The 15,538-nt window shown below is 38.1% G+C and overlaps 1 protein-coding gene across 1 annotated transcript; it reads left to right on the top strand.

The window, feature by feature from the left end:
• Positions 1–607: 607 nt before the first annotated feature.
• LOC137735963 (uncharacterized) lies at positions 608–1,105 on the top strand. The gene has a single exon (XM_068475314.2). The coding sequence runs from the start codon at positions 608–610 to the stop codon at positions 1,103–1,105; it is 498 nt and encodes a 165-aa protein (XP_068331415.2).
• The last annotated feature ends 14,433 nt before the right edge of the window (positions 1,106–15,538 follow it).

Below are 15,538 nucleotides of genomic sequence, written 5' to 3'. Positions count from 1 at the left end.
AACCATATCCCCTCCCAGTTTGCGACAAGTATGCTCATTTCATTCCTTTAGTACATGGAAGGACATTAGCATGGATTTCATCATTGGTTTAACTTTGTGCAAAGGCAAGTCAGTGATCCTGGTAGTAGTAGACAAGTTGTCCAAGTATGCTCATTTCATTCCCTTAGTACATCCATATACAGCAAGCATGGTAGCTCAGGAGTTTGTTGATAATGTGTTTAAACTTCATGGGATGCCCTCTACCATTGTGATTGACTAAGACACCATTATTATGAGTGTTTTTTGGAAAGAATTTTTTAAATTACAAGGTTCCTAGTTGTGTATGAGCTCAGGTTACCGTCCATAGAGTGATGGCCAGACTGAGGTGGTGAATCGGTGCCTTGAAACATACTTGTGATGCTTCATTAGTTGTCAACCTAAGAAGTGGCTCCACTGGCTTCCATGGGCAGAATAGTGCTATAACACTTCCTACCACACTTCTTCAAAGTTCACCCCTTTCTAAGTGGTCTATGGTTATCCACCACCACACATCACGTCTTATGAGCTTGGCACTGCTAAGTTGGATACTGTGGAGCAAAGGCTGCTAGCTAGGGACAAACTCTTAGCAATGCTCAGGACCAATTTGCAGGCAGCTCAAAACCTGATGAAAACACAAGCTGATAAGCATCGGAGTGAAAGGGTTTTCAAAGAAGGAGATTTGGTGTATTTGAAATTGATTCCCTATCAATTGCAATTCTTGGCATTTCATGCTTACCATAAGCTTTATCCTAAGTACTATGGTCCGTATGAGGTTTTGGAAAAGATTGGGAAGGTTGCATACTGGTTGAAACTGCCTAAGGATTCAAAAATTCATCCAGTCTTTCATGTTAGTTGCTTGAAGAATCACTTGGAAGACAAAGTCATGGCAACTCCATTCTTGCCTATTGTCACTGATGATGGTTTGCTACCACTTGAACCACTCAAGGTGCTACAAAGAAGGGTCCACAAGAAGGGTAAAGCTGCTGGAGTTCAATTGTTAATCCAGTGGAAGAACAGCAAAGAGGACAAAGCTACATGGAAGGATTATGACGAGTTTGCTACCAGATTTCCTAATTTTAGTCTTTAATTCTAACCTTGAGGACAAGGTTTATTTTGTAAGGGAGGGGTAGTGTTACGTTTATAATAGTGGAATATCATTTAGCTAAATGCAAGGTTCTAAAAAACGCTAGGCGCTAGGCACTAGTCGGGTGGCAGGCTAGTGCCTAGCGCCTAGGCGGCTAGGCGGGGTCTGGGCAGGCGCCTAGGTGGATTTAGGTAAAATTCTTATATATTATATGAATTAATTAAATTTACTATATCAAATGTAAATAATTATTGACTAATATGCTATTTCTTGTAGAAGAACATACATATATGAATGTTAATTTTATGTATGATATGCTTGCCTAGGAAAAAAAACAAAATATCATCTAAATAATTTGTAATTTATATAAGATTTATATATATATATATATATATATGCACACACACACACACAATATATATCCCAAACTTTTATAAATATAAAAAGCCCATATAATGGGTGGTTTTCATTGTTAAAACCAACAAACTGTCCATCGCCCGTCCACCTTGGGTGGTTTTCATGATTAAAACCATCAGAATCCATGGTTTTCAATTTTAAAATCATTAAACCGTCCATGCTCTTTCACATCACCCAAGCTTTTAAGCCCTCAACTTGCACCACCAATACATATTGAAATGTTTAAGCCTCTCTATCTCTCTCTCTCTTTTCGTACTCTCTCTTCTCTACTCTCATCTTCATAGACGAGCTACAGAAATTATCTGGCAGTACTTTGTCTTCCCTCATCTTCACAGAGACGAGCTGCAAGAATTCATCGACAGTCTCTCTCTCTCTATTCCCCTTTCCCACTTCACCATCATTGCCATCTGCTACAAGCAGGTTGAGATAAGGAATTTGGGAGTTATGCCTTAAATCGTTTATGTGAGGTTCGGTAATTGGTGGAAGTAAGGCATTGATGGCTGATCAAAATCTTGCACTTGTTAAGCCAATATGGAAGCAGGCCGAAGAGGCGAGGCTGAGAAAGCCACAGCGGCAAAAGCTGCTTTTGAAGCCACATTCAAAGATATGGATAAGAATCGAGAGATGGAAGTCTTGGCTGGATCAGATAGTGAATCTGAAAATGCTGAGACTTGGCGAACAAGCCCATTGGGCTGGTGAACCCGGCAAAGTGCACTGCAGCCGGAGCTGGCATCGCGGGTGGTATGGCATGTGCAACATCTTCATTTACGATGGTGACTGAAGACTCTGATGAGAGGAAGGTTCCAAATGGTGGGGTGCCCATTGACGTGAAATTTGTGCCTAGAGTGGGAGCTGGGGAATTAGAGCAGGAAGTGATGGTGAGGGATATAGGTGATGGGACGTACACAGTTACTTATGTCGTGCAAAAACGAGGGAATTATATGGTGAGTGTGGAGTGCAGTGGTAAACCCATCATGGGTAGCCCATTCCCAGTGTTCTTCAGTGCAGTTATTTCTAATTTATTGTGCTTTCATGCGTTGATGTCAATGCATTTAGTCCAAAGTTCATAAATTTATTGTGGGTCTATTATATAGTGAATGAGTTGTGCTCTTAGCCAATATTGTTTCTGTAATGCTGTCAATGCTGCAAGTAGCTTGTGGCTACCCGAAGTCCTTTGCAGCTTTTAAAACGGCTTCTGAGATGCGCTTGGTAGGGGTAACCCAAACTTTTGAAAAGAAATAGAACTATAAACACCAGAAAGATAAGAGAAAAATAGTAACATTCTTTCTAGACAGGAAAGTGACTGATAGGGGTGGTTAATTTATCTTACATTCTTTTGTAAGAACCAATATTACAGCCTACTCAGTATGCATGTAGGATTTTCTACAAGCTACTGGTTATCTCGCCGACACATAATTTTGAGGATTTGCTTTGTTGTCGTGCAGGTTCTAGTGCTGGAGGACCACTGGGATTAGCGTCACCATCCACATTTCCAAATCTAGTTAACCAAACCATGCCCAACATGCCAAATTATTCAGGTTCTGTTTTAGGGGCATTCCCTGGGATGTTGGGAATGATTCCAGGCATTGTTCCTGGTGCTTCAGGTGGGGCTATATTGCCAGGAATTGGAGCATCTCTTGGGGAAATTTGTAGAGAGTACCTTAATGGTAGGTGCACCAAAATTGATTGTAAGTTGAACCAATCGCCTCACAATCTGCTAATTGTTAGAGACTTAGTCTTTAGGGAAAGTGTGGATCAAGGAGGAAAGATGAAGAGAGAAACACACAGAATTGAAAATGGTGATGAATGCTTAATGCTCTCTGCAAGTTGCAGAGAGAATTTTTGTGAACACGAAAAAATTCCTGAAACAAGAGACAAGAATACGTGTACAAAATAATATTTTTTTGTTTAATGATTTTGGGGTTACGATCTCTTTGTAATTTGGTCCTCTGATTCGATCTCCGTAAGATGTAGATTTGTTGATCCAAGGGCCGTCGAGGCTTGATCTTGGATGAACAGTTGTAAGTTTCTTCAAGGGCCTTCGTGGCTTTGATCTTGAAGGTTGATGGAAGTTTCTTCAAGGGCCTTCGGGGCTTGATCTTGAATGTTGATGGATGAGCGGATCTTCAAGGGCTTTTGGGCTTGATCTTCAAGAACGGTTGGTTTTCTTCAAGGGCCGTCGAGGCTTGATCTTGAATGAACAGTTGGTTTTCTTCAAGGGTTTTTGGGCTTAATCTTGAAGAACGATTGGATGTGTGGATTTGTTGAGGTTGTTGATCCAAAGGGCCATTGGGGCTTGATCTTAGGATGAACGGATGATGAACGATGAACACTTTCTTCAAGGCCCGTCGGGGCTTGATCTTGAGTTGGTGGAAGAGCGGATCTTCAAGGGCTTTTGGGCTTGATCTTGAAGAATAGATGGTTTTCTTCAAGGGCTTTTGGGCTTGATCTTAAAGAATAGATGTGTGGATTTGTTTGTGTTGTTGATCTAAAGGGCCGTTGGGGCTTGATCTTAGGATGAACGGATGATGAATGATGAATACTTTCTTCAAGGGGCCGTCGAGGCTTGATCTTGAGTTGGTGGGAGTTCTTCAAGGGCCGTTGGGGCTTGATCTTGAAGGAGGATTTGACGAAGAACGAAGAGTGCTTTCTTGATCCTTCTGGATTTTCTTGAGAGCTTTAGAACTTTAAGGCTTCAAGGTTTTGGTGTGTATATTTGTTGAGGTTGTTGATTCAAAGGGCCGTTGGGGCTTGATCTTAGGATGAACGGATGATGAATGATGAACACTTTCTTCAAGGGCCGTCGGGGCTTGATCTTGAGTTGGTGGAAGTTCTTCAAGGGCCGTTGAGGCTTGATCTTGAAGGAGGATTTGACGAAGAATGAAGAATGCTTTCTCCATTCCTCAGGATTCTCTTGAGAGCTTTAGAACTTTAAGGCTTCAAGGTTTTGGTGTGTTCTCTTCCAATATGGGAGTAGAGAAATGTATTTGTGAATTGGTCTTTGTGTTGGTTTTTGTGTGTGTGGGTTTGTTGAGGTTGTTGATCCAAAGGGCCGTTGGGGCTTGATCTTAGGATGAACGGATGATGAACAATGAACACTTTCTTCAAGGGCCGTCGGGGCTTGATCTTGAGTTGGTGGAAGTTCTTCAAGGGTCGTTGGGGCTTGATCTTGAAGGAGGATTTGACGAAGAATGAAGAGTGCTTTCTCCATTCTTCGGGATTCTCTTGAGAGCTTTAGAACTTTAAGGCTTCAAGGTTTTGGTGTGTTCTCTTCCAATTTGGGAGTAGAGAAATGTATTTGTGAATTGGTCTTTGTGTTGGTGTCTCTTCCTCTTGATGAAGAAGCCTATTATAGGCTTTGAGAGTGAATCACCACCATCCATTTTTTTGGTGAAGTGAGTGGATGTTGTAGGTGAAGTAAATGGAGTTGGTAGGGTGAAGTAAGTGTGTGAGGTTGGTGAAGTAAATGGAGTTGGTAGGGTGAAGTAAATGGAGTTGGTGGGTGAAGTAAATGGAGTTGGTAGGGTGAAGTAAATGGAGTTGGTAGGGTGAAGTAAGTGTGTGACGTTGGTGAAGTAAATGGAGTTGGTAGGTGAAGTAAATGGAGTTGGTAGGGTGAAGTAAATGGAGTTGGTAGGGTGAAGTAAGTGTGTGAGGTTGGTGAAGTAAATGGAAGTTGTAGGTGAAGTAAATGGAGTTGGTAGGTGAAGTAAATGGAGTTGGTAGGGTGAAGTAAGTGTGTGAGGTTGGTGAAGTAAATGGAAGTTGTAGGTGAAATGAGTGTGTGATGTAGGTGAAATAAATAAATGTTGTAATTTTAATACCTTGGTTAACATTTATTTCACTGAAATTTCGATGTCTACAAATGCCCCCACTTCAAGGCGCGTCGTAGACATGTGCTTGTCACGTGTAGAAGATGCGTTTTGAAGTCCCTTAATGTAGATGTCAACCCAAGGGCCGTCGAGGCTTGATCTTGAATTGGGCTGGAAATTTCTTCAAGGGCCATCGAGGCTTGATCTTGAGTTCGACTGGAAGTTCTTCTGGTTTCCTCCAATCGTTGATTTTCCACAGGCTTAATCTTGAACTGGGCTGGGGGATTCTTTTGGTCTCCCCCGAAGGTTTGAACTTACTTCTTTTATCTGGAGTTGAATTTGATTCAAGGGTGGTGAACACTTGATTTTGAATCGGACTTGTGATTTCTTCAAGGGCCATCGAGGCTTGATCTTGAGTTCGACTGGAAGATTTTTTGGTTTCCTCCAATCGTTGATTTTGATGATGATTTTGCCGTACACAGTTTATGCTCTTGCGGGCCAGGAGCGTTTGGTGCCATTTGCAGTTTCAACTCGTGCAGGCAAGGAGCGTTTGGTGCCGTTTGCAGTTTCAGCTCGTGCAGGCAAGGAGCGTTTGGTGTCCTTTGCAGTTTCAACTCGTGCAGGCAAGGAGCGTTTAGTGCCGTTTGCAGTTTCAACTCGTGCAGGCAAGGAGCGTTTGGTTGTCACCTTTTAGGCTCGTGCGAACGAGGAGCTTGGTTGTCACCTTTTAGGCTCATGCGAACAAAGAGCTTGGTTGTCACCTTTTAGGCTCGTGCGAACGAGGAGCTTTGTTGTCACCTTTTAGGCTCGTGCGAACGAGGAGCTTGGTTGTTGTTGTGGATTTGTCAAGCGATCTGGGAGAGGCGTGAAGGAATATTTGTGAAAAACATGTTCATTTAAGCAACATCAATAGCATGCAATTAACAATTAAAGGCGGAATCATGCTTGTATGCACTTAAAAACAAAACATTTACCCATGAAATTCAAGGCCTAGTAGATAGGTGAACCAAGACTCAACTCAAAACAAAGTGAGTTGAGAAATCAATACCTTTGTAGATTCCTCTTTGCATAAGCAAAGGCTAATCACCCAAAGAGAGGGCCTTCATTCCTTGCATCTTAGATCCATGGATTTGGATGGATGAAAAGGTTTCTCCAAGTTCCCAAAATTGAGAACCTCTAATTATTCATCACCAAGGCATAATGAAGAAGAAATGAGTGACCTTGGAGGAGTTTGATTGCTAGATGATCCCTCCATGGTTGGCCGAAATTTTAGAGAGAAAGGAAAGCTTGTGTTCTCATCCTTTCCCCCAAAAATTACCCTTAGTAAATTTTAGGCTATAAAGTCCTTTATATAGTCCCTTCAAATAAGTGACCTAATGGACCAAAAGCCCTATTCTTTTACACATGGCCGGCCTATAGGTTTATTGGGCTTTCAAGCCCTTTGTTTATTCAAGTTGTCATACAACTTGAGTTAATGGGCTTGACATTCAAATCCCATTGGGCCTTGCGGCCCAAAACTAACCCGAGGTCTTTAACGAACTTATTCGTTTGATTAATTAACATATTAATTAATCCTAGCCTTAGATAAATAATTAAACCATTTAATTATTCTTACTCATCTCCGTTGTTTCTTCAAACTCTACCTTACTCGGTGAACGATCCATTAGGTTCCTTTTAGCGAGGCAGTGGGCGATTAAAACTCTTTCTAATCGATTGTGAATTGAAACTTACTTTCAATTCTCCCGTTAGTGATAATACACTTTTAGGGCTTCCACAAACCATGGTTGACGCCTAGCAGCATGTCATGGTTACCCAAGCTAATCAGAAGAGGTGGAGAACCTATTCAGTTTTAGGATTACAAATGCAATACGGTCTTTCTCTAATACAATACTCTTGACCACATTGTTTGGTTTTATAGTTTATTCATGTCTACTATCCAATGTGAGTCTTGTGCTTATATGATTACCTTGAATGTGATTTGGAACACATTCCTATATCTCATTCATACTTTGGCCAAAGATTCAAAATCATATCATAGAGTATTCTCCCTCAAACAGTTTGAAGGTTAGAGATCCCTTGTTGCGCATTCACTTGCCTCCATGGCTAAGTGGCTTAACCCCAACGATGCCATGGACACCCTCATGATGGAGTGACTTTGACATAATCAAAGATTAAGGACCTAACCACAAGACAACTGTGATGCCTCAGGTCAAAAGACTAATTTGCATTATCCCAACCATGAGTTCTCATGTGACATGAATATGAGAACTCTTCGTTGATCGTGTTCAGTGAACTCATTCTCTATTGAGCACCTACGTACTTGTCTTGATGTCACACACACCAATGACTCGAGACTAGTCACTCTCCCTGAGAGAAGACATAGCACGTACTGATCTTAACGGACTGTCAATGCCCAATTGACAATCCTATGATCGGGAACGTTTAGGATGTGTCAACGAAAGAATGGTCTCATGAATCTAACTTCTTTAGATCGCATTCTTCCAATCACATATTCCTTGGACTTATCGTTTAAGCATATAACATTTATATGAGACGGCTCAAACAATAATGTTTGCCCTTAATATTAAACTAGATTAGTTTAACATGTGAAATGTCCATAAAGTATCATCATATGATTGGTTTTAGGGCACATTTCCAACAATCTCCCACTTGCACTAGAGCCAATCAGCTTAGTCATCAGTGATGATACCTCTTCTGTAGTCATTTCATAAATGGCTGAGTAGTAGGCCTAGACAATGGATATCTATATGTTATCCATAGAAGCAATCTTGAGAATAACGACGTCACCATTATACATGATTCTCAATCATGTGGTTCAGTCTCTCATTTGAGTTCGGACCTTGATGAGACCTTGATTCCCTGGCTTGAGCTATCGCCCCATTAGTGTCATACACTTTCTGGTTGGAACCGAATGGAGAGTTCATGAATGAACTTTCCCATCCAAACAACAATGTTGTAAGCTTCTATATGGCAATATATTTTGCATACATGATGGAATACATTAAAGTCATTTACTTTTAACGTTTCCACCCAAATATCTCTTTAGTCATATTAAAGAGATATCTCATTATCACTTCATTCATAATGAAGAGATATTCTATGATGGATTAGATTCATAATCTAATATATTTACGCTTCCATTACGTTACTCTAATTCTTCCTCATTCTTGAGGAATCCATCCTTAGTATTTCTTAAATACCTAAGGATTCACTTGACAGTTGCCATGGTTTTGATCCTGGGCTTGCACTGATATCATCTTGTACCGTTCTAGGTACAACTTATATCAATGTTTTCATACAATATGTAATACATAAATCACCTTTCTGCGTATGCATAAAGGATTCTATTTACGCATTATTTCTTTGGGAGTCAAAGGGTACATTCCCTTTGAGAAGAACAACTTCCTAGTCTCACTAGAATTGTCATTCTAATTGAAGTTTATCATCATATGAGAAACTTCCTAGCATCTCTTTGTCTATTTTAGGGATTGATATAATCCAATTATATCTTGAAATCTATCATTATAGATTTCCATCCCATGTATATAGACTATGTCTCCCATATACATTCTATCATTATAGAATGTTTAAAGTCATAACTTTAACGATGAAGAATTCCTTTCATTTTCAAAATTAATATATATCATGTATATATATTCAAATTTAGGAATATGATCAACTCCCACTAATCTTTTGTAAACCTAGTAAACAAAAGATTCATTTACATCTTTATGAGAAATCAAACAATTGATCTTTTCTCATAAGACGCTTATAGCTCCCACTAGCTTGCTAAGATCCATGATGGATGGATCTCTACAACTAACCTGTCTTGTGATTTATAGTTTTAGACATATATTATCAAGACTATCTTAATAATGGTTTCGGAAACCCATATTATGTCCAAACCATTCAACTGAGACGGTTTATAAATCCTTCTGGACTACCTTGGAGCTTGTGGTATAGGAACTAGGTTGTCTTAGAAGTATATATCATATATATATGGGTAATTGATAATGTCCAACGAACTAAATCTTATTCATGTTCATTCTTCTCCTAATGGAGAAATTCATTATCTTACGATGCTACTTTCCTTGATATTTTTCAAGGAAATTAATCTAAAGTGTTACTTTTTCCTTGGATCAAATCTAAGGAGGTAAATACTTTAGACGTCTTACTCATCTGCTTACATTTCTTGAATTCTTTGAAACTTTTTGCAAAGTATTCGGACTTGTGTTTATTCAAAATAAACTATAGTCCAACCGAGAGTGATCTTCGGTGAATGTCATACAACATGAGTAGTATTATGTTGTGGACAAGTGCCACTAACATCTAAGTGAATTAACCTCAACAACTTTGTGATTCTTTCTTCTTTCCAAAAGAATAAAGATTCGAACATTTCGCCTCTATACAATTTTAACAAGAAGGTATTGGATCCGGATCTAACGATCCAAAGCATCCATCTATGACCAACTCGTAACTTATGTTTTAGAGGTATCACAACTCAGTTGGGATTAGTCACTACCTTGCAACCTTTTGGGTTTTAAGCATCATCGTATTCTAAACAGTTAAACTACCACATCATCTCTACTATAGAGACAACCAATTAAATTACAATAATCTAATTATTGATTAATAAAGAACAATGTTTTTGTCAAACAAAACATTTATCCATCTCTACTATAGTGACGGATTTAAGTTCCTTAAAATTGGAATGTAAAGACAATCTTTAGTATTTTCCAATTTCTTTGGTAGTTCATATGAGGAAGTAAGTACAATCCGCTTTCGCAGAGATCTATATTTTATTCACTTTCCGAATGTGAAGTACTTTCTCTTCTCTCATTAATCTTCTACTTCTTATTAGCACACTTTTACAACAATTGTAAAACATAGTTACTAATACGGAATCAAGCATTCAAGTAGAAGAACCAACTGTTTTGAACTATTTCAAGAACATATTACAACACCTTCGAAAGGTGTGTTCTTGACACTTGCAAGACATTTCTTGCAAATACCCCTTCCAATGTCCATCCTTTCATAAAGAAAGTTTGTTCCCTTGGAGTTATTTTGCCTTCTTCATTTGACTTCCCTTTTGATTACAATAGTCATGGTCCCTAAACTCCCACTATCTCTCTTGAAACTTATTTCAAATGTGTTATACACATCAAACGATTTGGAGAGCGTGCGGTTATTGTTCACTATATAGTTTACAATAAACTTAGTGAACCATTAGGATAGGGACACAAATGTGAAGTCCTTGCCTAGTTTCCGTCTCGTTAAGTGGTTTAACACTTCAACACTCAATGATTCAAAATCATCATAAGTCCATATAAATGGACTATTTTTGTCAACCAACCATTATGTTCTAAACATAATAACAAACTTTCAAGAGTTGTTCAAGGCAACTCTCATTTCTTCATACAACAATTTGTAAGTGAAGAATCATGGCACATAAAGCGTCCATGCCCTTGTGCTTACTTCAAAAGTTCCTTGTTTATGTAACAAAGAAACAAGCACTAAAGTTTGTGTTGATTAAGGGTTGTTCAAAGCAACTCTTATTTCTTCATACAACAATTTGTATTTGAAGAATTATGACATTAAAAGTGTTGTCCTTCTCATGTTTAGACTTATCTAACATATTCTTCCAATGATACATTATCAATAGGAAGATTGTGAGGATGAGACTACTTAGTTACATCTACAAGCCATTAAAGACAATCTATGGGATTGTAGAACTAAGTCCGGAAATTAAAGCATTCGGCTTTTCTTTGTCAAGTTTTGGATAGCGTTTGCAAATATATTGGTAAACAAATACATAACGAATATAAATTGATTGATTTTAAGCCATTTGATTCGGGTCTTTAAATCAAATAGCACCACCCACTATTTTTGGCAAATTCCATATCCCTCATCGGAATTCGAGAGTTTTGTTGAACTCTTAGCAGGGTATGGGAGACTCACCATTACCAAGCCCACCTCAGAATTATATCATTTTGGTTAGCAAAAATAATGATGAGAGAATAACACTTTAGTCATTTACAACTCTTGTAATTACCCATCTAGTTTGGCCTCTAGAGAATGAATGCCTCAGAATTATATCATGTTGGCACCATTGCACTTAGTTAAGTTATTCCCACCATGCTTAGTTTATGTAGAGGTTCAAGCACAACCTCAGAATTATATCATGTTGGTCATACTCGTTGTCTACACTCACCTCATCATATGTTTATGGACTCCTCCTGGATGTAAGCACATACTTTGTACTTCCCCATTATAGGGTGAAGCCGGTGCATGAGTCACAAACGATTGTAGCCCACCACGGTGGAAGGCCACGAAGAGATATTCAAAGCATCTCTCGCTTATCAACTTAATATTGATTTGGTTGAGGGTTTTTAGGTCTCATCACATATAAACATACATTTTAATCCAATTAAAACATTTTGGTCCTATTACAACTATTGGTCCATATGATTGATTTAGTAGTATATAATACTCCCACTATGCTTTTAAAACGGTTTTTAAAGCAAGACTATATGGTACTACTAATATAAGATTTGCATTCATTGATGGACTATATAGTTGCCTTAGGGCCTTAGGATGACTATGAACCTTTGATTCGATTCAAACACGAGCCTAGTGTTGAATCTCGGTCTAGGGATGGAGATTGATTTTAGTTACGCGTTTAATCACATTAAGGCGTGTTGTCTTATTGGGCGTTGGACCCAACTACTCCAATTTCATGCATATCGAATAAAACAAGAAAGGAGTACTTCAAAGTAAATAAGAGCTTATGCTCTTTTACAACAATTGATCAAATCAAATTACTTTAAAGTAAAGAAGAGCTTATGCTCTTTTACAACAATTGATCATATCAAATTACAACCAAAATTTAATCTACACATTCCCATGGTTCAAACAAATTTGAAACGGCCTTTCACATAGCTCAATTATCGTAGGCTAAGGTTCATAATCACCCTTTCTTTAATTAATTAACGCTTTAACTAATTAAACTTGAATGCAACATTTTCATTTGGTTTTTGTATCCATAGAATTGATTTAAATGGAGCTAAATGAAATGAAAATCCAATTCTCATTTAAAGAGACAAAACAATTTTGTTCTCTACCTAATTTGGGCCAAAATGCTATGACCTCAACTTGTTTGGGCCATAGTGCAATTAACCTCAACTTTTGGGCTATTTTTCAAAAACTTAAACTTTTGGGGTCACTTTGTAAAAACACAAAAGTCCACTACTTTATGTAATTACAACTAGAACCCAAAAATTTCCACAAAAAATAAAACTTCATTAAAGGAGCAAAACAATTTGTCCTTTTAGTGATTTTGGACCTTTACGTAAAAACGTAAACTTTTGGGTCAAAATGCAAATACACAAAAGTATCAAAACTTTATATAATTGCACAAAAGCCCCACAAGGACCCTAATTGAGTAGGGTGGCCGGTTTTGAAGCAAAGTAATAAAAAAGAATTTCAAAGTTTTTGTAAGTGGGGTGTGTGTAATGGAATAAATCATTACATACCTACCCACTAAAATTTCTTTAATTTTTTAAAACAAATATCTAAGATATTTAAACATAAGAAATATTTCAAAACAAAAACTTTATGAAATAAATCAAAACTTTGAATCAAAACACCAAACCTTTTGTTCTTGGCAAGAACATATCAAGAACAATGAAGAACATTCATAAAAACCCATAAGAGCTCCATGAACATTCTTCACCCAAAAACATCCCAAAACCACTCAAACTTAAGGGAAATAACATACAACCATACTAGGGTACATAGGGGTTCCAAAAGTCACTTTAAAACACTTTTAACAAGTCAAACAAGAACCCAAAAATCCACCCTTTGGATTTGGCCGAATTTCCCCAAAAACATGGCACCAAATTTTAGCTCCAAAATTCATGCTCATATGAACTACATCTACAACATTTGAGATGGCAAATTTTCTAACAAAATTTACATTCAAAGAAGCAAGAATAAAGCTTGTAACAATTACAACATTCAAATCACAAACTATGAACTACAAAACCCAAAAGGATTCACCAACTACTAGACTTAGGCTCTTGATACCACTTGAAGGAATATTTGTGAAAAACATGTTCATTTAAGCAACATCAATAGCATGCAATTAACAATTAAAGGTGGAATCATGCTTGTATGCACTTAAAAACAAAACATTTACCCATGAAATTCAAAGCCTAGTAGATAGGTGAACCAAGACTCAACTCAAAACAAAGTGAGTTGAGAAATCAATACCTTTGTAGATTCCTCTTTGCATAAGCAAAGGCTAATCACCCAAAGAGAGGGCCTTCATTCCTTGCATCTTAGATCCATGGATTTGGATGGATGAAAAGGTTTCTCCAAGTTCCCAAAATTGAGAACCTCTAATTATTCATCACCAAGGCATAATGAAGAAGAAATGAGTGACCTTGGAGGAGTTTGATTGCTAGATGATCCCTCCAAGGTTGGCCGAAATTTTAGAGAGAAAGGAGAGCTTGTGTTCTCATCCTTTCCCCCAAAAATTACCCTTAGTAAATTTTAGGCTATAAAGTCCTTTATATAGTCCCTTCAAATAAGTGACCTAATGGACCAAAAGCCCTATTCTTTTACACATGGCCGGCCTATAGGTTTATTGGGCTTTCAAGCCCTTTGTTTATTCAAGTTGTCATACAACTTGAGTTAATGGGCTTGACATTCAAATCCCATTGGGCCTTGCGGCCCAAAACTAACCCGAGGTCTTTAACGAACTTATTCGTTTGATTAATTAACATATTAATTAATCCTAGCCTTAGATAAATAATTAAACCATTTAATTATTCTTACTCATCTCCGTTGTTTCTTCAAACTCTACCTTACTCGGTGAACGATCCATTAGGTTACTTTTAGCGAGGCAGTGGGCGATTAAAACTCTTTCTAATCGATTGTGAATTGAAACTTACTTTCAATTCTCCCGTTAGTGATAATACACTTTTAGGGCTTCCACAAACCATGATTGACGCCTAGCAGCATGTCATGGTTACCCAAGCTAATCAGAAGAGGTGGAGAACCTATTCAGTTTTAGGATTACAAATGCAATACGGTCTTTCTCTAATACAATACTCTTGACCACATTGTTTGGTTTGATAGTTTATTCATGTCTACTATCCAATGTGAGTCTTGTGCTTATATGATTACCTTGAATGTGATTTGGAACACATTCCTATATCTCATTCATACTTTGGCCAAAGATTCAAAATCATATCATAGAGTATTCTCCCTCAAACAGTTTGAAGGTTAGAGATCCCTTGTTGCGCATTCACTTGCCTCCATGGCTAAGTGGCTTAACCCCAACGATGCCATGGACACCCTCATGATGGAGTGACTTTGACATAATCAAAGATTAAGGACCTAACCACAAGACAACTATGATGCCTCAGGTCAAAAGACTAATTTGCATTATCCCAACCATGAGTTCTCATGTGACATGAATATGAGAACTCTTCGTTGATCGTGTTCAGTGAACTCATTCTCTATTGAGCACCTACGTACTTGTCTTGATGTCACACACACCAATGACTCGAGACTAGTCACTCTCCCTGAGAGAAGACATAGCACGTACTGATCTTAACGGACTGTCAATGCCCAATTGACAATCCTATGATCGGGAACGTTTAGGATGTGTCAACGAAAGAATGGTCTCATGAATCTAACTTCTTTAGATCGCATTCTTCCAATCACATATTCCTTGGACTTATCGTTTAAGCATATAACATTTATATGAGACGGCTCAAACAATAATGTTTGCCCTTAATATTAAACTAGATTAGTTTAACATGTGAAATGTCCATAAAGTATCATCATATGATTGGTTTTAGGGCACATTTCCAACAAGGCATTCCTCGCAATCTTCATAGGAAGGAGCCTTGACCGAGTAATTGAAGAAGTCTTTTGGGAAGAGGTCGCACATGGTGATGGGGATGGACGATCTTTGTGTCGAAATTTCATTATCTTCAACACTTTCACATTGTTCTGGAGGTTGACAAGAGTTGTTTTGCCCCCTTTTCGACTGATAAACTTGTGGACAAGATGGTTGCTGCTTGTCCAATTTCTTCGAAGCGATCTTCGAAAGGCATTCCTCACAATCTTCATAACAAGGAGCCTTGATCGAGAAATTGAATAAGTCTTCGAGGAA

This window comes from Pyrus communis, chromosome 13, assembly GCF_041283825.1.
Source record: "Pyrus communis isolate YQ-2024b chromosome 13, ASM4128382v1, whole genome shotgun sequence".
In the NCBI taxonomy this organism is placed as follows: domain Eukaryota; kingdom Viridiplantae; phylum Streptophyta; class Magnoliopsida; order Rosales; family Rosaceae; genus Pyrus; species Pyrus communis.
This window is presented reverse-complemented; position numbering and strand designations above follow the sequence as displayed.